Source organism: Nycticebus coucang, chromosome 7 (genome assembly GCF_027406575.1).
Source record: "Nycticebus coucang isolate mNycCou1 chromosome 7, mNycCou1.pri, whole genome shotgun sequence".
NCBI lineage: Eukaryota > Metazoa > Chordata > Mammalia > Primates > Lorisidae > Nycticebus > Nycticebus coucang.
The window spans coordinates 107,935,709-107,958,858 of record NC_069786.1 but is presented as its reverse complement, the minus strand read 5'-3'; the positions used below and the strand labels follow the sequence as shown (position 1 = coordinate 107,958,858).

The 23,150-nt window shown below is 37.6% G+C and overlaps 1 protein-coding gene across 1 annotated transcript in view; it reads right to left on the bottom strand.

Annotated features, from left to right (window-relative positions):
- Window positions 1–23,150, bottom strand: part of CPS1 (carbamoyl-phosphate synthase 1) — a 142,686-nt gene that overhangs the window by 102,102 nt on the left and 17,434 nt on the right. Inside the window, exons 2-6 of the mRNA XM_053598311.1 lie at window positions 18,505–18,614; window positions 15,541–15,685; window positions 7,494–7,583; window positions 5,416–5,472; window positions 2,302–2,394 (exon numbers count right to left, since the gene is read on the bottom strand). Of these exons, the coding sequence (XP_053454286.1) occupies window positions 2,302–2,394; window positions 5,416–5,472; window positions 7,494–7,583; window positions 15,541–15,685; window positions 18,505–18,614 (495 nt within the window). The remainder of the gene's footprint in view (window positions 1–2,301; window positions 2,395–5,415; window positions 5,473–7,493; window positions 7,584–15,540; window positions 15,686–18,504; window positions 18,615–23,150) is intronic.

Here is a 23,150-nt window from a genome sequence, read left to right as displayed (position 1 = left end):
ATTTAACTTGATCCTTGTTATAATTAGTTATAAAGTTATTTATTAAATATCATGGAATCCAAAGGCAGCATTATGTCAGGGAAGGCTGCACAGAGAAACAATGAACTGACCCTCGAAACTGACTTCTCCAGGAAAAAAGGGAAGAGAGAGAGGGAGGATCCCAGCAGAGGAGCACATAGGCAAACATGTTCAGACCCTGCCAGCCGGGGGTCAAGAAGGAAACACTTTCACAGGGCATCTTAGGAATCTTCAGAAGTCATTTAAAAATGGCCCTTTTTAGAAGCTTTTTAGTCGAACCATTGCCTAAGTGAAAAGCAAAACAGTAGTAGGTTAGCCACAGAGATTCTCAAGTCACTTGAATTCAAATTGAGGCAAACCTTGGACAAGTTACATCTGATTTTGAATAAACTTATTTGGTAACCCTCAGTTTCCCCAGCTGTGAAATGGAGTTTTTGTGAGACTTAACTGAATATTCAAAAGATTGGCTATTATCATTTTCCTTAATAATAACCAGAGCATCCACTTTGAATGGACTGTGATAATCATGAGCTATTTTAGGCCAGAAACTGAATGTTTGTTATATCTAGGAATGATGTGGTAAGAGAATGCATTTAAAATCAAGTTTTGTGTGCACAAGCACTTCTTATAATCCATTTTTCCAAGAACTTCATTCAGTTTTGGAGAAATACCATTCACTTTCTACTTGTTTTGTTGCCCCACTGGTGATGGCGGAGAAGTTTCTAGCCATCTTTCCTATAGTGAAAACAGGAGTGGCTCAACATAGGTTTCCTTGGTATGAATTCTCCACATTTAAAGCACAATGATAACCAAATACATAGTCCTGGGAAAGGAAAACCCCATTTTATCTCTTGTTCTAGGGAGTAAAAGCAGAAAGTAGTAATCTCCCCTTTAAATTTCAAAATGCACTAAACACTTTTCTTTAAAAAATTCCATAGCAAAAATCACATAGATAGCTCAAACATCCAAATTAGTTAAACCCCTAGGTGAGAAAACAGGGTGGCCTTTCACCCAGTCATACCCAGCTCTCCTTCCCCAGTTCTCCAATCCACTTTGCTTGCTGTCTTGTTTAGCTATTGCTGCTCGGTTGAGGCTTTCATGAGTTTGTCCTGATGAGCCACAGTAACCTTCTAGTTACTTGCTCTTTTATTCAGTTATAATTAGTGCTCCCAAATGATGCTGAATGAGTTCCCAGTAGTTTCTGGGATTGCTAATTAGCCATGGGTACAAAAACCCCTGGAGCTAGTCCTAGCCCATCGCCACTGATCTTTGGCCAAATGTGTGAACCGCTATGTGTGAAGCCTTCGATTCAGCTGTACCAAACTACACATGACTCTTCAAACACACCATGTTGTTTTACACCTCTATGGCCTCCCAGCATGTGCCATCCCTTGGGCCTGAAACACAGTTCTCCTTGTTCTCCATCTGCTTAACCATGGCGGCCTGCTCACTGCGTCCCAGAGCAAGAGTAGCTCTCCTGCAGAGGCTTCTCTGATGCACCTATCACATCTCCATGCTGCCCCACACATGCCCGTGCAGCCCCCAGTGCACGCTCCACAGACGGCATTAATGCAGGGTTTTGTGCATGCTGATTTACTGGCTTGCTTACTCCACTAGGCTCTGTGCTCTCCAAGGACAGAGACGGTAGCTTAAGGGACTCACTCACACCTACCTTAACAGATACCCAATCAAAACCAATGGACATCTTCCAAAAATGCATTCCATACCTTTTTATAAATAGTGTATACCAAACATTTCACTTTAAGGTGACTCAGTCGTCATTATGAACATTAATCTTTGAACTAAGCCATAATATAATAAATATTTAGTGTACAAAGAAATATTTATTCCCTTTACAAAATGACCCCAGGCTCTGATAAACGGTGTCTGATTTCTATGGCGTCCTCCTGACTCTCCGCAGGCTACCAGCTCTGACTTCCAGCATCACTGTGCTTGTCTCTGACAGTTCCGTGTTCCCTTTATTTGACATTGTGAAAATTGTAGACTGAGGGACAAGAACTGGGGTGGGAGGAGCTAAAATAATGTAAAAAAGTGTCTAAATCAGGACATTAAGTTTCCCATGTAAGCCTGCAAGTAAAAATAACTAACTTTAAATGAGCTGATTTTGTAACATATATTTAGCTGCTACGAGACTCCCCTTTTCCCTCAACACTAGTCCTTCTGGAAGATGAACTCTACCTAAATGAAGATTTTGATATAATAAGAAATATAGGTCTACAGGGAATAGAATAAAACTACAAAATATGAAGGAAGAGCTCTCACCTTGGTTGAAACCTCAGCAATCAAATTCTGTTTATTTGGATCCAAAAAATCCACAGGCTGACCTTCAAATTCAATTTTCCCAAGCATGGTACCCTATCAAATTAAAAAAAAATTAACAGTTAAAAGGAAGCACCGACGAAGGTGCTGACAGGATAAGCTCACAGGGACCTTAAACAGCTGTTCTAAGATTTAGATGTCTTTATTAGTACTCATAACCATCAGCAGAAGACCTTCATCTTCTCACACTAGAAAGATCAAGTAATTTGCACATACGTTTTGAGAAACTCTGTGGGAAAAACAATTAGTTCTTTTAGGGTAAAACTGTTGCCTAGTGCAAAAGGCAGCAGAATTTGGGTCTCCAAGCTCCAGGCTGATGCAGATTCCAGTATTTAGTGTATCTCTATACACTTTGGTGCATACGGCCTGAAGACATTTTATGAAAGAGTGCTTAAAACAAATCACATATTGAGAAGGAAATAAGAAATCTAAAAATAGGGCAGTGCCTGTGGCTCAGTGAGTAGGGTGCCAGCCCCTATTCTGAGGGTGGACGGTTTGAACCTGGCCCCAGTCAACTGCAAAAACAACAACAACAACAAAAATAGCCAGGCCTTGTGGCAGGCGCCTGTAGTTCCAGCTACATGGGAGGCTGAGGCAAGAGAATCGCCTAAGCCCAAGAGCTGGAGGTTGCTGTGAGCTATGATGCCACAGCACTCTACCGAGGGTGACAAAGTGAGACTCTGTCTCTAAAAAAAAAAAAAGAAAGAAATCTAAAAATAACAAAAAAGTAAATAGAATGAGAATGTAGTATTATACATTGTGATAGTAAAATTAATTCACAAAAAGGATGAACTGCAAACTTTTAGAAGTTGCAATGAAAATATTCACCACTTTAGACATGTTAGTGTCCCAGTGTCCATAAGGACCTGAACTTTAAAGAATGTTCAACCTTTGTGAAGTTTTCCCTAATTAGCCTTGCGAGTTTGAACAGGGCAGTGTTTTCTTTTTATTAGCTGCATCTTGAGATTTACCCATTTGTTAGTGAGTCTACTTGGAACCAGTTAGAGAAATGGCATGATACATTTAATAATCAAGACTTTATTGAGGTAGAAAAGTTCAAAATAGTTCACTGACTTCCCTTTTTCCTAGAAAATATCACATTGAAGGAAATAAAAGGAAGACTTTACTTCTCTTTCAAACTTAATCCTTGGAGCAGAAGTCACGTGGGAGTAGGTGGGATTAGAAAGAGCCTGCACACCATCCAGGCACGACGGCTATCTCCGTGCTATTATTAAAACCAGAGTCTGGGAAAACTAACCAAAACCACCTTTCACTTCCATACCGAACCACCAAATTTCATGGTGGTCTCTATTACCCTTAGAATCCAAGTCACATAACCCCTTGACTCTATTTCTAGATTCCTAATTTTAAAATTTGGGTTTTAGTTCTCCTTCCTTTTTATTTTTTTCTTATCTTATTCTTTTTAATTTCAGAAAATTAAGGGGGGATACAAATGTCTTAGTTACATAAATTGGTTCTGTACAATTTGAGTCAAAGTTATAAGTGTGCCCATCACCCAGAGAGTGTGTATTGTAAAAGATGCCAAATGAAACATAATTTAACTTTTCCACCTAAGATTAATAGAAATGAAAGCTATAATATGATTTTTAATATGAACCAATACACCTAAGAGGTAATATTAATGTTTTTTCCATGATCACCTATCCAGCCAAATTTTGAAAACCTAATTCCCTATGGTGAAATGAGGGTTCATTTAAACATAACACGTCAAATAAAGGGTAAATATTAAAAGTTTTTCTAAATTATTAGTCCTTACTATATTTATTCAACCTCCAATTCTGCAGCCTGAAAAGATTTTCCCAATTTTATTCCTTTCCCATCTTGGTAGCCACATCATTTTTAACTGCTTACACACATCATTAGGCTAAGGAAACACCAGGATCGACCTGGGGTCTATAATTCTGCTAATATCTACTCCCAGAAAATCATGGTGGAGGAAATAAAATCAGAGGTGGGGCGGTGCTGTGGCTCAAAGTAGTAGGGCGCCTGCCCCATATGCCAGAGGTGGCGGGTTCAAACCCAGCCCCAGCCATAAACTGCAAAAAATAAATAAATAAATAAATAAAATCAGAGGTGGAATAGAATGATTGCATAAACTGTCACTTTCTTCCTTCTGGTCATGGGTATGTCACCATGTTCTTATTTCCAAAGCTGATTTTTCGTTCTGTTTACAGACAGCCTATGTCAATATATATTCTGACAAGGATTCTATGACAGATGATCTTGAGAAATCTTTTTCACAAATTTACTTTCAAATTGTATCATTTCTCTTTTTCTCTTTTTTATGTAATATTTGATGAAAAACTTTACTTGAATTTAAGGAATGTAGGTAACATTAGTGAGGTCAAATTGCTTTCTGATTTGGGATATGAAGTTCTCGTGTAAAAAATAATAATTTCAAGCTCCATAGCAAGAAGAAGTAAACAGATGGTGATGAGATAGTCTCAGAGGATGGGGTCAGATGTTGCAGCAATCAGATATGAAAGCAAAAGGTAACCTTTCCTTTTATCACCTCGGTCACTGATAGTCTCAAGAAGGACCATATAATGGAGATAACACATAAGGGCTCATTTGGCCCCTTCATGAAGCATAACTCACTAATTTCACAGATAACTCTTCCAAGACCAGGAAACAAGTGACAGCACCAATACAGCGCATTTCTGGTTTGCATTCTGCAACACGTAGGCGTTCAACTTAGGGACAATTGTTAGGCACTTACTTACCTTTTTCACTTGTTTTACTTAAGTCTTGTCACATGAGCTGAATTATAAGTGCCCTGACTTGTTGGTATAATGAACACACAGAGGGCACTCAATAAACTGCAAGGTAAATTAATCTCAAGTCCATTCAGTTACAAACATACCAATCAAGTATTAAGCCTTGAAAATTACATCAGAAATAGTAAAGAAAATAACAGACACCCAAGTAGCAAAAGCTGGCTATATTGGTTCCTTTACATATTAATGGATCCTTCAGACATGCAGGAAAAAAAAACATGTGCAGAAACACAGATTTGGCTAAAGATGATGATCATACCTTATCCCGAATTATTTTAGTCAGCATTCTGGTGTCCACCCCATAAATCGCAGGAACCTATGAGAAAAAAAATTGTAGTGACAGCGAAATTGAAGGAAATTAAATCCAGCATATTGTTTTCAAGTTACAAACTTAGCCTCATCTATCTTCTTGAGCAGTAAATAATTTCTCCACTCTTTCTTTTCTCTGACCCAGGGTGACTGTGTTGTCAGAACACGGTAAATTGCTGCTCCAGTTGGGCTGAGGATTCTTGATAGCCAGGCCCTTTCTCAGAATAAAAAATGAGAAATTCTGAATGTCAATTTACTGCTATAGTTATATTGCTTTTAAAACAGGATGTTAAATAAGTAAAATCATGTATGTGTAGATATATGTGGATATGTATATCAGAGCATGTTAAATAAGTAAAATCATATATGTGTGATATACATTTACATACATATCAATACATATAAACACAAATGTGATACATATGTTAATACATATATGATATATATGCAAATAAATATACACACACATATAGGAATTGATGAATTTCATAAACAATGATATGCAAATTCATGTTTTGAACTCAGTGTTCCTGGTACATCACAGATACTCAGACATTTTTCTAAATGGCCCGGTAGAGGAGACACATCATGCTAAAACTTGCTTCTCCTTAGTCAATCAGGCAATAGGACATTCATTTTAGTTTTTTTTTTTTTTTTTGTCTAGGTTAGATACAGACAAGGTACAATGAAAGAGTGATAAATTAGGAAACAGGAAAACAAGTTCTAATTTCTTTTCTTCAACCAATTATCTGAAAGGTGTTTAAGCACCATGTTTGTTCTCACCTGGAAATAGAAGGAAGTGAACTGGTTATTATCACAGACCTTCTCTACTCTATATAGAAGAAGAAGATTCCAAGCACTTTTAAAAACCAAGCTAACAAGCCACTGATTAGGCTTATAGTTCTTAAATAGTTCTGACATAAAGAAGCTATAATGTCAGATGCCCTAAATAACAAAAAGGAAACAGGTCTAAAAAAAACAGGTCTCCTGAATGGCCATTACAAAAATTAACGGGGTAATGCAGGCAAATTCATACACTGGTTGAGAAGATAACAGTAATGGCCTAATACAGGATATACCCTGTTTCCCCGAAAATAAGACAGTGTCTTATTTTAAGGTGTGCTCCCAAAGATGCACTAGGTCTTATTTTCAGGGGACGTCTTATCTTTCCTGTAAGTAGGTCTTGTTTTCAGAGGATGTCTTATTTTCGGGAAAATGGGGTAGATGTCGTCTTCTCTTTTTTAAAATTTAGAAAGAATAAAACCTAGGCAGCTACCAAGATCAAGGCTTTTTGGGTTTGTCAGAAAGAGACAACATTTACCCTAAATCAACAGACACTCACTGGAGAGGCAGAGCTTCCTTAGAATAATATTCTGTCAACAACAGGTCTATCAGTAGTTGAAAAAAAGCAGCTACAACAACACTGGAGATGAACTTAAATCTGGTGGGTCCACTAACTTTAATTACTTCTAACAGTCAAACATGGTAAATCCTCTTATTTGAATAGAAATTAATATTTAAAGTAAGGGAAGTTTAAGATAAGGTCATATAATATTTTTTCCTATATAATGTCAATCTGCTTATACTCCTAAGGATTAAAATTGATGAAAGTATGATATGAAATGATTATGTGAAATGCCCAGAGTTGCACAACCAGTTAACAGCAGAGCTGGTACTAGAACCCAGGAAGTAAGTTACATAACCATATCCTGGATAAAGGGAAGGGCACTACAATTACTCAAGAGAATAGAAAATTCTAAAATTTTCTCTACCCCCTTTCCCAGAAGAGTTATTTTCTGAAGCGTGTTTGAGTCCCACCTAGTGGATATACTGAAAATATGTGGTCCTCAGCATTCAAAGGAAAATGAGTCCAGTGGGAAAGAATCCCTCTGTAAAATAGAAAAATCCCAAGCTGAATGCTCTCCCACTACATTCTTGGCCCTTTTGATTCTACATACACCTTCGAAACTTTCCAGAGACACCACCAATGGCCATGAGGTGTGATGGATGCCCTGTCATTTTTCTCACCTTTTCCTCTTGCAGCCATTGTCCTAGACTTTTGGTGGCCAGCCAGTGGTTGTAGTCTTTACTGTAATTCAGCACCAACAAACCTGCAACCTGGAAAGATGGGTGGTCATTGTAAAGAGTGGCCTCAAAATACTCTCCAATTCTTGTGATTTATCTGAAGGGTCCATTTGCTTTTACAAGATTTTTTTAAAAGCTTCATTATATCCATTAAAATTTTGAAGAAGAGAAAAAATGGCACTTTTTCTTTGAAATATATAATAGTTATTTTAATTATGGGAGGGAGCGGGCTTACTTGCTTGCTGAATTAAGCTAGTACCCCTTCTTGGCACTCTGTACTTTTCTCTCATGGCATTATCAATAATCTAATTAATAATTATTTACCGCTCATAAAAATAAAATAATTTTTAATTGCACTTAAAGAATAATGAGAAATTTGGGGGAAATTGTGAAAACTAGTTAGAGCTAAATTAAATGATCAGTCCAAGTCATTCAAAAATAGATTGGTGGGGGGTGGGGGGCAGAGACAAGATGGCTGACTGAAGCCAGCTTTCCACAGAGGCTCCTGTTCCAGAAGGAGAGTTAAAGGACAGAAATTTAGCAAGTAACCTGGTGGATTTGACCTGCACCAAGAGAGAAGGTTGAAGAACGCACGTCAAACATGCTGAGGCGAGCTGCAACCCCAAGGATACAAATAAAAGGTACAAAATCCATCACCAAGTGGGCGGGAGTCTTCTCCCCCATGAGAACAGCTCTGAGTGCCCCACAAACAAATGAGCAGAATTCAAAGTTCCTCCCACTACACTCCATGGGAGAGACCCTCTAAAAACTGGACCTGACTCTGCTACTAGGGTGCCACGGCATTCTTATGACAGAATATAAAACTGTATATATTCTCTACCTGCAATTCTGAGCTCCCAGAACTCCCTTCCACTCTCACTCAGAGGTCTGGAGGCCTGTCCCCTAGGAGTCCAGATTTGTGGGTGATTTCATGAGGGGTGTGGTCAAGGCCTAGACCGCAGCTGGTCAGTGCTGATTCTGCAGCATGGGAGTGAGGAGAGGACGGTTGGCTAAGAGGGAACCACACCGGAGTGGCGGTGCCCCAAGGCACGTAGCAGCACCCGTTTTTTGGGAACAATAGGTTTCACCTCCGGATATTCCAAAGCCACATCCCCTGTCTCCCTGGGCAACTAGAGGAGGCCAGGCAGCTTCTCAGGTGGCAACCACCATGGAACAGATCTGGGACAGAAACGCAGGCCCCATGAGTAAAGGGGTTTGCCTGAGGTGGTACCGGCCTGGATGGAGCACGGGGACTAGAAAACACCCGCGCAGAGCAGGGAAATTCCCAGAGCGGGACTGACCCAGAGGACCACTTTACTGAGCCTAAGATGCACCCAGCCCTCAGGGGTGGGTTTGCCCTCATCAGCCTATAGACAAGGGAAGGCAGGAGGCTAGAACTGACAGCTAACTGAATATAAACCTGCAGGATCAAAGACAGGGCCTGAGGTGCAGGCTCTGGGAACTCAAAATAGCTTCTCTTCTGCAGGGTAATTTAGAAGGGACAGAAACAAATTCCCACAAAGTTGTTCTGTTCTGTTCTGTAAATAACATCAATCAGGAGTGAGGCTGGAACTGAGTGAACACAACCCAGCCTCCATCAAGCACCCAAGGTTGTCAGACCTCACCTCCCCCAGCTGGATAGAGGCAGAGTGCAGCAGCCTGGCTGAGCAGATATAGATTTCCTTGTGATTCAGGCAGATGCAAACCCCTGGAGTATCTGTTCACTAGAGGCAACCGGGTCACATCGCTGCAGGGCTATCAGTGACTGAGTGTGACAGGTACAAGGTGGGGAAGGAGGCATCAACCTTCCCATACTGATCTATTTGCTGGGTGGGTCCTCCTGACTTCACGGAGCACCAGAGCAAGTCATATCTGAGTTGTCACCAGACCACTGCGATCCAGTTGCTGGAGACCTTTTAAACTCTCCCACCTGAGACAGGTGATGACCGAGACAATTGACTTGGACATTTTGAACTGAGCCAATCACCCGAGGGCCATTCAAGTGGTGCCCTAGGTGTGTGGTGGTAGGAAGGTTTGATTTTCCATTTCCAATTGTTGCCTGTGGAGATTGGGGTGACATAATTGCTGGTATTTCTCCACAGCTGAGACTTCAACCCAGAGTAACTGTTTCACTAGGGATGGACAGAGACCAGCTGAAAACAAGACAGAACCACTTAGCCCCACCATACAAAACAGGTCCCCAGTTTCTCAGGCCATAGCACTGTACAGGTCCTCAACAAAACTCCAGGGGAAAAATCAAATGGTGTAAAATAATCATGGGGTGGAATCAGAGTAAAAACTCTGGTAATATGAATAACCAGAATAGATCAACCCCCCCAAAAAAGATATGGCAGATGTAACTGAAGATCCCATTAATAAACAGGTGGCCAAGATGTCAGAAATCGAATTCAGAATTTGGATTGCAAACAAGATTAATAGAATGGAGAAAAATTTGGAATTAGAAATTTGAGGAGCAATTCAAAAGTTGAATTTAGAAATTCCAGGAGATAGTCAAAAGTTGTCTCAAAAATTTAACGAATTTAAAGACAAAACCACCAAAGATTTTGATGCACTGAAGCAAGAATTTTCAGCCGTCAAAGATCTCAAAAATTCAGTAGAATCCCTCAGTAATAGAGTGGAACAAGCAGAAGAAAGGATTTCTGACATTGAAGACAAAGCCTGTGACACTCCCGAACTCTCAAGACAAAGAGGAATGGAGAGCAAAAATGGATCATTCTCTCAGAGAGCTCAGGGATAATTCAAAGAAGGCTAATATCTGTCATATTGGAATCCCTGAAGGTGATGATGTGACCTTGCAAGGCACAGAGGCCCTTCTCCATGAAATTATGAAAGAGAATTCTCCAGACATGCCAAGAGATTCTGAAGTTTAGATAGCAGACAGTTTCAGAACCCCAGCACTACTCAATCCAAATAAGACATCCCCCAGGCATATCATAATTAACTTCACTAAAGTTAATATGTCGAGAAAATTATGAAAGCAGCCAGATGTAAGAAATCCATTACCCACAAAGGGAAGAATATTAGAATGACTGCAGATCTCTCTGCTAAAACCTTTCAAGCCAGAAGAGGGTGGTCATTGACTTTTAATCTCCTAAAGCAAACTAACTTTCAACCCCAGATCCTGTATCCTGTTAAACTGAGTTTCATTTATGATGGAGAAATTAAATACTTTAATGACATTCATATGTTGAAGAAATTTGCCATAACCAAACCAGCTCTTCAGGATATTCTCAGACCTATCCTCCATAATGACCAGCCCAATACTCTACCACAAAAGTAAACTCACTCAGAAACTTTTGATCAAACTCCAACTTCCACAGTGGCAAAAGGATTAAAAATGTCCACTGGACTTTCGAAAAAACTCGATACCCAAAATTTTACCAGACTTATCAATATTCTCCATTAATGTGAATGGCTTAAACTGTCCTCTAAAGAGGCACAGGTTAGCTGACTGGATACAAAAACTCAGGCCAGACATTTGCTGCATACAAGAGTCACATCTTACCTTAAAATATAAATATAGACTCAGGGTAAAAGGATGGTCGTCCATATTTCATGCAAATGGTGATCAGAAAAAAGCAGGTGTTGCAATTCTATTTGTAGACACAATAGGCTTTAAACCAACAAAAGCAAGGAAGGATGAGAATGTTCACTTCATATTTGTTAAGGGTAATACTCAATATGATGAGATTTCAATTATGAATATTTAAGCACCCAACCAGAATGCACCTCAATTTATAAGAGAAACTCTAACAGACATGAGCAATTTGATTTCCTCCAGCTCCATAATAGTCGGAGATATCAACACTCCTTTGGCAACGTTGTATAGATCCTCCAATAAGAAGCTGAGCAAAGAAATTTTAGATTTAAACCTAACCATCCAACATTTGGTTTTAGCAGACATCTACAGAACATTTCATCCCAACAAAATCGAATACACATACTTCTCATCAGCCTACGGACAATACTCCAAAATCGATCACAGCTTAGGTCACAAGTCTAACCTCAGTAAATTTAAAGGAATAGAAATTATTCCTTGCATCTTCTCGGACCACCATGGAATAAAAGTTGAACTCAGTAACAGGAATCTGCATACTCATACAAAAACATGGAAGTTAAATAACCTTATGCTGAATGATAGCTGGGTCAGAGATGAGATTAAGAAGGAAATTGCCAAATTTTTGGAACAAAATGACAATGAAGACACGAATTATCAGAACCTCTGGGATACCACAAAGGCAGTCCTAAGAGGGAAATTTATAGCACTGCAAGCCTTCCTCAAGAGAACGGAAAGAGAGGAAGTTAACAACTTAATGGGACATCTCAAGCAACTGGAGAAAGAAGAACATTCCAACCCCAAACCCAGTAGAAGAAAAGAAATAACCAAAATTAGAACAGAAATAAATGAAATTGAAAACAAAAGAATTATTCAGCAGATCAATAAATCAAAAAGTTGGTTTTTTGAAAAGGTCAATAAAATAGATAAACCTTTGGCTAACCTAACAAGGAAAAAAAGAGTAAAATCTCTAATTTCATCAATGAGAAATGACAAAAATGAAATAACGACAGACTCCTCAGAAATTCAAAACATCCTTAATGAATATTACAAGAAACTTTATTCTCAGAAATATGAAAATCTGAAGGAAATCGACCAATACTTGGAAGCATGTCACCTTCAAAGACTTGGCCAGAATCAAGTGGAAATGTTGAACAGGCCAATATCAAGTTCTGAAATAGCATCAACCATACGAAATCTCCTTTAAAAGAAAAGCCTGGGACCAGATGGCTTAACATCAGCATTCCACCAAACCTTTAAAGAGGAACTAGTACCTATATTACTCAACCTGTTCCAAAAGGTAGAAAAAGAAGGAACACTACCCAACATGTTCTCTGAAGCAAACATCACCTTGATCCCCAAACCAGGAAAAGACCCAACAAGAAAAGAAAATTATAGACCAATATCACTAATGAATGTAGATGCAGAAATATTCAACAAGATCATAACAAACAGAATCCAGCAACACATCAAACAAATTATACATCATGACCAAGTCAGTTTCATCCCAGGGTATCAAGGCTGGTTCAATATACATAAATCTATAAGTATAATACAGCACATAAGCAAATTAAAAAACAAAGACCATATGATTCTCTCAATTGATGCAGAAAAAGCTTTTGATAATATCCAGCATCCCTTCATGATCAGAACACTTAAGAAAATTGGTATAGAAGGGACATTTCTTAAACTGATAGAGGCCATCTACAGCAAACCCACAGCCAATATCGTATCGAATGAAGTTAAATTGAAATCATTTCCACTCAGATCAGGAACCAGACAAGGCTGCCCATTGTCTCCACTGCTCTTTAACATTGTAATGGAAGTTTTAGCCATTGCAATTAGGGAAGAAAAGACTATCAAGGGTAACCATGTAGGGTCAGAAGAGATCAAACTTTCATTCTTCGCAGACGATATGACTGTATATCTGGAAAACACCAGGGATTCTACTACAAAACTCTTAGAAGTGATCAAGGAATATAGCAGCATCTCAAGTTACAAAATCAACATTCATAAATCCATAGCCTTTATATATACCAACAATAGTCAAGCTGAAAAAAAAACAGTTAAGGACTCTATTCCATTCCTAGTAGTGCCAAAGAAGATGAAATATTTGGGAGTTTATCTAACAAACAATGTGAAAGATCTCTATAATAAGAGAACTATGAAACTCTAAGAAAAGAAATAGCTGAAAATGTTAACAAATGGAAAAACATACCATGCTCCTGGCTGGGAAGATTAACATTGTTAAAATGTCCATACTACCCAAAGCAGTATACAATTTTAATGCAGTCCCTATTAAAGCTCCACTGTCATACTATAAAGATCTTGAAAAAATAATACTTCATTTTATATGGAATCAGAAAAAACCTCGAATAGCCAGACATTACAGACATTACTCAGAAATAAAAACAAGAATCACACTACCAGATCTCAGACTATACTATAAATCGATAGTGATCAAAGCAGTATGGTACTGACACAAAAAAAGAGAAGTAGATCTCTGGAACAGAATAGAGAACCAAGAGATGAATCCAGCTATTTACCATTATTTGATCTTTGACAAGCCAATTAAAAACATTCAGTGGGGAAAAGATTCCCTACTTAACAAATCGTGCTGGGTGAACTGGCTGGCAACCTGCAGAAGACTGAAACTGGACCCACACCTTTCACCATTAACTAAGATAGACTCTCACTGGATTAAAGATTTAAACTTAAGACATAAAACTATAAAAATACTAGAAGAGAGTGCAGGGAAAACCCTTGAAGAAATCGGTCTGGGTGAGTATTTTATGAAAAGGACCCCCCAGGCAATTGAAGCAGCTTCAAAAATATACTACTGGGACCTGATCAAACTAAAAAGCTTCTGCACAGCCAAGAAAACAGTAAGTAAAGCAAGCAAACAGCCCTCAGAATGGGAGAAGATATTTGCAGGTTATGTCCCTGACAAAGGTTTAATAACCAGAATCCACAGAGAACTCAAATGTATAAGCAAGGAAAGAACAAATGATCCCATCGCAGGCTGGGCTAGGGACTTGAAGCAAAACTTTTCTGAATAAGACAGGTACACAGCCTACAGACATATGAAAAAATGCTCATCATCCTTAATCATCAGAGAAATGCAAATCAAAACTACTTTGAGATACCATCCAACTCCAGTAAGACTAGCCCATATCACAAAATTTCAAGACCAGAGATGTTGGCGTGGATGTGGAGAAAAGGGAACACTTCTACACCGCTGGTGGGAATGCAAATTAATACATTTCTTTTGGAAAGATGTTTGGAGAACACTTAGAGATCTAAAAATAGATCTGCCATTTAATCCTATGATTCCTCTACTAGGTATACACCTAGAAGACCAAAAATTACATCATAACAAAGATATTTGTACCAGAATGTATATTGCAGCCCAATTCATAATTGCTAAGTCATGGAAAAAGCCCACATGCCCATTGATCCACGAATGGATTAATAAATTGTGGTATATGTACACCATGAAATATTATGCAGCCTTAAAGAAAGATGGAGACTTCACCTCTTTCATGTTCACATTGATGGAGCTGGAACATATTCTTCTTAGTAAAGCATCTCAAGAATGGAAGAAAAAGTATCCAATGTACTCAGCCCTACTATGAAACTAATTTATGGCTTTCACATGAAAGCTATAACCCAGTTATAACCTAAGAATAGGGGGAAGGGGGAGAGGAGGGAAGGGGGATGAAGAGCAGAGGGAGTGTGATTGGTGGGATTACACCTGCGGTGCATCTTACAAGTGTACATGTGAAACTTAGTAAATGTAGAAGATAAATATCTTAACACAATAACTAGGAAAATGCCAGGAAGGCTGTTAACCCGTGTGATGAAAATGTGTCAACGGTCTATAAAACCAGTGTATGGTGCCCCATGATCGCATTAATGTACACAGCTATGACTTAATAGTAATAAAAAAAAGGATTGGTGTAAAAAAATAGAGTGGTGAATTTGGAATGCAAATTTTCTAATTATTTATATGGTCCATATTCTTAAGATATTATCCAAAGTTACCCTAAGTAGGAATTCTTAATGTATTTACTTTTTATCTGCCATATTCATCTCTATAGAGGATAAGATTAAAAGGTGAATAATTGATACAGAATTGATTACCAAATTCCTTTTAAAGGGCAATTCCTCTCCAATTCTTATAACATTATCGTTATTTGACTTTATAACTACTTTTTTCCAAATAAACCAACTTTTATTCAATGCATTAAAATCCAAAGTGCCCTGAGAAGTGAAACTCAAAATAATGTCAAGCTTAAGATTATTCTCATATATGTAGGAATAAGGCTGAGTACATAAATGCACTGATTCTTAAAAATAAGTCAATTATACCCCCTCAAGTCAAGATATTTTAAATAGTCATCCTGGTCCTACCTTGATTCCATCAGACTCCATATATTTGCTAAGTCCCAGTTCATCCAGTGCCGTAGTATCAGGAGCCCCACCATTCCCAATAATAGGGTTGGCCATTGTGAGAATCTGTCCCTTGTAGGCAGGGTCAGTAATAGCTTCAGGGTACCTGGATAAACATGCCCCAAAATTATCAACCAAAAAGTGTACAAAACTGTTATATAAAACTATAATCTATATACATGGCTCTGAATTATTGAATCCTTGAAAATTAAGAGTAATATGAGGTTAAAATCCAACAAGCATATCTTTAGATTTTAGAAAACCCAGGAAAATTTTATGGAAATCTATCCCATGATATGATTGATATGAATAGGAAAAAAAGACTCTTAAGTAATAAGGTATATTCTCACATAGGTTTATTCCCTTGATTTCTTTAAATTTTTGAATTCTTTTAATAAATTTTATAGGGTCTTAGTTTTTTAAATACTGCAGCTTTATTTAAAGTTTGCAGGTTCCTCTAGCCTACCAGATCTTAGTGTGCACAAACATATATTTACTGTTGGGGGAATGTCAGTTTCACCAAGATATTGACTGAAAACAATTGAAAAATGTTTTGAGATATCTTTTAGGATAATGAAAAATATTCTGATTGTGTCAGTTTTAGTTACATGGGTATGTATGTTTAATAAAACTCATTGAACCTTTAAAATAAGAGAGTTAATTTACATGAATGACTAATGCAATAGAGTTGATTTTTAAAATATTTTAGTTTTTAGAAATAAGTATATAAATTGGGAGTTACTATCAACTTAGAAAAAAATCAATCTTTCAAACCTTGACCTGAAGCATTTCTTAACTGCAAATTAAAAGATCCAAATAACTCTTTTAAAGTATTAATGTGGAATTGGGGAGCAATGCAAGAGGGCTATATCTTAAAAATATTATATAAGATATGTATACACATATTCTTAATAAGAAGAAACATTTTTCTCATAAATACCAAAAGGTATCTGCACCTTTTCCGTGCACTGGAATACATGGCAGTTGAGGAGTTTTTTCCTGCCCTTTTCCATTTCGATTTTCTGCAGAATGAGTTAAACCAGATTTTGTGTGTGTGTGTGTGGATTACTACTGGAAGTGAATTTAGATGCTAAGGGAGACAGAATCGACATCCTTGAAACCGATAAAGTTCAGTTCAGGCAGTAGTCAACATAAATTCTTCAACCTCATCCAGACTAACTCCGGCCAGAACTAACTTTGGCAACAGAGTGCTTAGTCTTTGAGCCCCTCAATCCCTAGGGCAATTCAGGTGCTGTGGTATCTGTCCACAGCCTCCATCAGCTAATTTCTCAGATGCCGCTCACCTGGCAGAAACTGATAATTTTTTAAATCAACGGTTGCACACAATATAAATGCATTTCTTGAAGATAAAAAAAACAAAATAAGCCCCTTAATTATCGACCACTTTACTGAGTGAGCCGTGCAATGAATGAAAGCAGCATTTCTCAATGGAAAATGGGGTCAGTGAACTAATCTTATAAATAAATGCCTTTTCTACATCAAAAAAAAAACTTTAATTAATTTGATTTTACTTTCCTTTCTTCTTCCTTTCCATAAAAGAACTGGCCATTCTCTATAAACATATGCTTACAATATTCTCCACTAAATGAATAAATACAGCCTGTCCAAGAGAACTGCAGTGTTGGAAGCAAATTAATCCATCAGGTCCTGTTTGACTTTTGTGATGTGACAAGATTTATTACCCGTAATCTATCACAGAGAAGAAAACTCTAGTGCCCTCCATCATTCTGATCTATATTAAACAGTTGTTTGTTGGCAGGTATATTAACACAGCTAGTAATTAGTGCTGTCGAAAAGCTTAAATAATTGCCTGGTGAAGAAAAACTTTGCAAACAGATTTCATACACTGTAATTTAACGTTCTCACCAGTGAAACTATTTTTAAAACCATTTAATATTCTTAATTTCATGCGGAGAGGCAAGAGTTTAGGGAAGATTGTACATTAATAATATAATGGAAGCTTGGTCAATCAATAGCATCCGTTAACCCAACACCTCATTGTCTTTAAGAGTCTACCGTAAATTTCTCTAAAGAATTCAACAAATATTTCAGAGATGAATAGTAGGAGTGAATCACTACTGGAAACCTCTTAAGACAAATACATTTTTTAATCCCCTGCTGTAAATTACTATCTAATCCAACCCCCTCACTTTTTATATGCAGAAACAGAACTCAGAAAGATTAAGTGATGCTTTCAATGTTACATAATCAGTTTTCATCAGACTTGAGACAGGAACTTCAGTCTCCTGGTTCTCAAATGAGCAAATATTTGTTGACTAGGGAGGATCAGCCACATAATTTCTGTAGCAATTCTCATCTTTCAGATCATACGTCTGTCAGCAGATTTTAAATACCAGGTTGGACCAATTGATAACTATTAAAAATATTAAACCTGATATCTCATTGAATTCTTTAAGGCAACAGATAAAAGGTGTTCTTTTTTCACCTCTCTTATGAAAGTACAACATGATATAAAATCATTTATTATCCCCTTATAATACTTCATATTAGATGTGCAAAGCTGATTCCTTACTAATGGCACGGCACTACCACTCACCCTTTCCACTGCTCCACTTTTCACCTTAATCAGACCCACAACTCCCTTCCTATTTGGTGATCTCGTATGATCTCTGTCCTTACAACATAAATTTCTGGAATTAATTTTGTTCTGTTTATTCGCGGGACCACCAGAGTGTCACCTTCCTACCCATTCACATGGCAGGAAGTTCGTGTCTTTTTTCAGGGTTGGCTGCTGCAGGGCAAGCACAAGGCAGCGTGCAGATTCAGGACACTACACAGTCTTATTTTGATGTGTTGGTTTCCACTTCCCACCATGAGTAAGATTGTCCAATTATTTATCTACATAAAGGATGAATAAAGCCTTGGAATGAAAGCATTACTCACCCTGCCAGACCAGTATTAAAAACCACTTCACCAGCAACAGAGGATGGATGGCCAAAGGAGTAACCTTTTATCTTAGTTCCATCTTCCAGGACAATGTGCGCTGTCTGTGCCTAAAGAAACAGTTGCATGAATCTTAGCAGAATACAAAATACAGAGCACTCACACACAACAGAATTCCAAAGCTAGAATGCACAAACATATTAAATGAGTAGTAAATGAGAATTAGTGTGTTCCTAAAGACTGGACTACTCATTAAATGAGCAGTACACTTAATGAACCCAACCTGGCCAAATTTGCAGTTGCTCTCCTGTCACTTGTCACTTTATTTCAAATATATGATTCTTGTCACTGGTAGGTGTTTTGTTTTGTTTTGCTTGAAAGAGGAACTGAAGCACGTCGATAGGATACATTGTTCATTCTAAGCTTACTTACAGAGTTGTTGACTAGCCAGAAATACTTCGATTGAGCTGCAATGTTATGTGTCTACCTTTTCCCCCTTAATATTCCCAAGTTTTGTTCAAGGATAGCTTTAAGGAAAGTTCATGAGTTTGCAAAAAACATTATGAATTGTACCACATGGCTCACGATCACCCTGAAGTTTAGAGCTAGAAGGAATCTTCGAGTTTGTCTATCAACATGTTCTACAGAGCTCCTGTGTTTGATGGAGTTGTCCCAAGGACTGCCCTGTCCCATACCAGCTTTATGGTCACGAAGAAGCTAAAACTTTATCACTCTATTGATCCTGATACAAAATCAAGCACTGTGGAACACTCTAAATGTATACCCTATGTTGCTTTTGGTTCGAGTTAACTATATCCATGCTGGTTTCCTTCTTTAGACTATAAGCATTCTGAATTTGACTACTTTGTCATACTAATCTTTGAATCAGCCTCCATAAAATTCTTGGCTAAGATGAGGGAAAATTATAGAAAGTTATCAAAATGGCAGATCATCCAACCCTCATAAATATTCTAAATTCTACTGTTAAAGCATGTTAAATCTAACTCAGTTTCTATAGAATTCAGGAGACAGGAATGTGTTAAACCTCACCTGGAGAGGCAAAATGTAGAGTCTCTAGGAAATGCTACAGGACAAACTAATTAACACTGTTAAAAAGAATAAACTATAAATAAAAACATGTCTGTGATAATTGAGGAAAATTATGTAATGAATTGACATTCAATTATAATATATAATATGTATATATATAATATATAATTTGGTATAATAGTTTTTAGGATCAATGATAGTATTGTAGTAAAGATACAGATGAAACGTGTTTTGCCATGACTAAGAATTGTTGAAGTAAGGGAGATTATGGTACTATGTTTCTGCAAGGTGTAAGTGCAGTCTTTAGAGCAGATGTCCTCAAACTTTTTAAACAGGGGGCCAATTCACTGTCCCTCAGACCATTGGAGGGCCAGACTATAGTTTAAAAAAAAAACTATGAACAAATTCCTATGCACATTGCACATATCTTATTTTGAAGTAAAAAACAAAACGGGAACAAATACAATTCACACCACTTCATGTGGCCCGCGGGCCACAGTTTGAGGATGCCTGCTTTAAAGACAGGAACATACTAATTCTCTACTTCACTTTTCTGATAGTAAAATCCTATTCCCCTTGCTGCTTACCTCTACTGCCACCACACTGGTGTGCACACACATACACACGTGTACATGATATCATCTTTGGTAGGCAACCATAACTCTGTTTCTATGCTCCTCTAGCTTTGTAACATGTCCTCAACTTTCCATGTATTAAAATGGAAAAATTCCATTATTTTTCTATAATAATCCTCCGTTGGGTGACGCCTGTGGCTCAAAGGGGTAGGGCGCCGGCCCTATATGCCGGAGGTGGCAGGTTCAAACCCAACTCCGGCCAAAAACTGCAAAATAATAATAATAATTATTATTATTATTATTATAGTACTCCCTGTAAAAATGAAATGCCTTTTCTAGATCCAAAGTACCCAAGTTTTTGCTGTTAGAATGATTCTTCTTCAAAGTAAAATAATGTCTTGATTATCTTTAAACCAATACACTATATTCCTACAAGACTATTTTAGTGCTTTTTACTAAAGTTGATAGAATAACTTTAAAAAATTGATAAGATGTATTTAAGATTTTCCTCAAAAGATAATTATAATAGTGCTTTTTAAAAAAATCCAAGGTATAACATGAATTTCAAGTATCTATTTCTGAGAAACATTGAACAAAGTACAGAACTGCCGATTTTACTTGTGTTCATATGTGTGCAAGTGTGAGAGAGAGTGTGTGTGTCTCCATGGACAGGGTTTACCAATGAATTTTGTCCTGCACTCGTTTTACCAAATTATTTTTGAGGTAGTTTTATCTATAGCCCTGTAACCAGTGTTTGAAATCCTAAGCTTGATACTATTACATAGTTATGGTTCGTCCTCACAGCCACTAACTTTAAAAATATTTTGGAAAGACTCATCACACAGGAAACCACAACCAGATATTTATTTACCACAAGTGATAACAGACTTGTATATTCTACAGCAGAGGTGGGCTTCACACAAAGGCTTCAATCTGCTTCTGGGTCCAGGAACTCAACTTTGCATTACATAGATTAATGGGCTACACTGATTGTACATTTTGTTTTAATTTTTCAATCATTTCTTATCTAATTATAACTCATGACAGAGGTTGATATTTTGGGAAGAATGATAATGTTCAGTGTATTTCTGAAGATGATTATAAGCTGTTTAAATGTCTCCTATTGAGTCTCAATAGGAAGATGTTTAGTGCGAAAACTCCCTAGGAAATTCTGATGCATTTCACTAGGTGAAACTCCTTGGTCCAAGCAATAAAAATTCACTGTCAAAAAATATTTTCTACTGGAAGTATTATTTTCTGTTCTTGAGGAAATCATGTGTAACCTACATGCTTTCACAAAATGAAAGTAAAAAGGGAAACTTTTCTAAAAATCATACGTAACTTTGATAGGATCTAAAATAACTGTGTTTAGTTGGCAAAACTTAGGTATTAACTGCAAATTTCTTTTTTTTATTGTTAAATCATAGCTGTGTACATTAGTGCAATCAAGGGGTACAATGTGCTGGTTTCATATACAATCTGAAATATTCTCATCAAACTGTTCAACATAGCCTTCATGGCATTTTCTTAGTTATTGTATGTAGACATTTGTATTCTGCCTTTAGTAAATTTCACCCATACCCATTCTAAGATGCATCGTTGGTGTGGCCCCACCCATTACCCTTCCTCCCCCCGATCTCCCCCCTTCCTTCCCCTTCCTTGGCCCTTTCCTCATAGTCTTATGCCATAGTTGGGTTATAGCCTTCATGTGAAAGCTATAATTTAGCTTCATAGTAGGGCTGAGTACATTGGGTACTTTTTCTTCCATTCCTGAGATACTTTGCTAAGAAGAATATGTTCCAGCTCCATCCATGTAAACATGAAAGAGGTGAAGTCTCCATCTTTTTTTAAGGCTGCATAATATTTCATGGTATACATGTACCACAATTTGCTAGTCCATTCGTGGGTTGAGGGACACTTGGGCTTCTTCCATGACTTAGCAATTATGAATTGGGCTGCAATAAACATTCTAGTACAGATGTCTTTGTTATATTGTGATTTTTGATCTTCTGGGTATAAAACTAGTAAAGGAATTATAGGATCGAATGGCAGGTCTATTTCTAGGTCTCTAAGTATTCTCCAAGCATCCTTCCAGAAGGAACATATTAGTATGCATTCCCACCAGCAGTGTAGAAGTGTGCTCTTTTCTCCACATCCATGCCAACATCTCTGGTTTTGGGATTTTGTTATGTGGGCTACTCTTACTGGGGTTAGGTGATATCTCAAAGTAGTTTTGATTTGCATTTCTCTGATGATTAAGGATAATGAGCTTTTTTTCATGTTTTTGTAGATCGTGCGTCTGTCTTCTTTAGAGAAGTTTCTCTTCAAGTCCCTTGCCCACCCTGAGATTGGATCACGTGTTCTTTTGTTATTAATATGTTTGAGTTTTCTGTGGATTCTGGTTATTAGATCTTTATTGGAAGTATAACCTGCAAATATTTTCTCCCATTCTGAGGGCTGTCTGCTTGCTTTACTCACTATGTTCTTGGCTGTGCAGAAGCTTTTTAGTTTGATCAAGTCCCAGTAGTGTATTTTTGATACTGCTTCAATTGCCTGGGAAGTCCTCCTCATAAAATATTCACCCAGGCCAATTCCTTCAAGAGTTTTACCTGCACTTTCTTCAAGTATTTTTATAGTTTCATGTCTTAAGTTTAAATCTTCTATCCAGTGAGAGTCTATCTTAGTTAATGGTGAAAGGTGTGGGTCCAGTTTCAATCTTCTACAGGTTGCCAGCCAGTTCACCCAGCACCATTTGTTAAATAGGGAATCTTTTCCCCACTGAATGTTTTTAATTGGCTTGTCAAAGATCAAATAATGGTAAGTAGCTGGATTCATCTCTTGGTTTTCTATTCTGTTCCAGACATCTACTTTTCTGTTTTTGTGCCAATACCATGCTGTTTTGATCACTATCGATTTATAGTACAGTCTCAGGTCTGGTAGCGTGATTCCTCCTGCTTTGTTTTTATTTCTGAGTAATGTTTTGGCTATTCGAGGCTTTTTCTGATTCCATATAAAATGAAG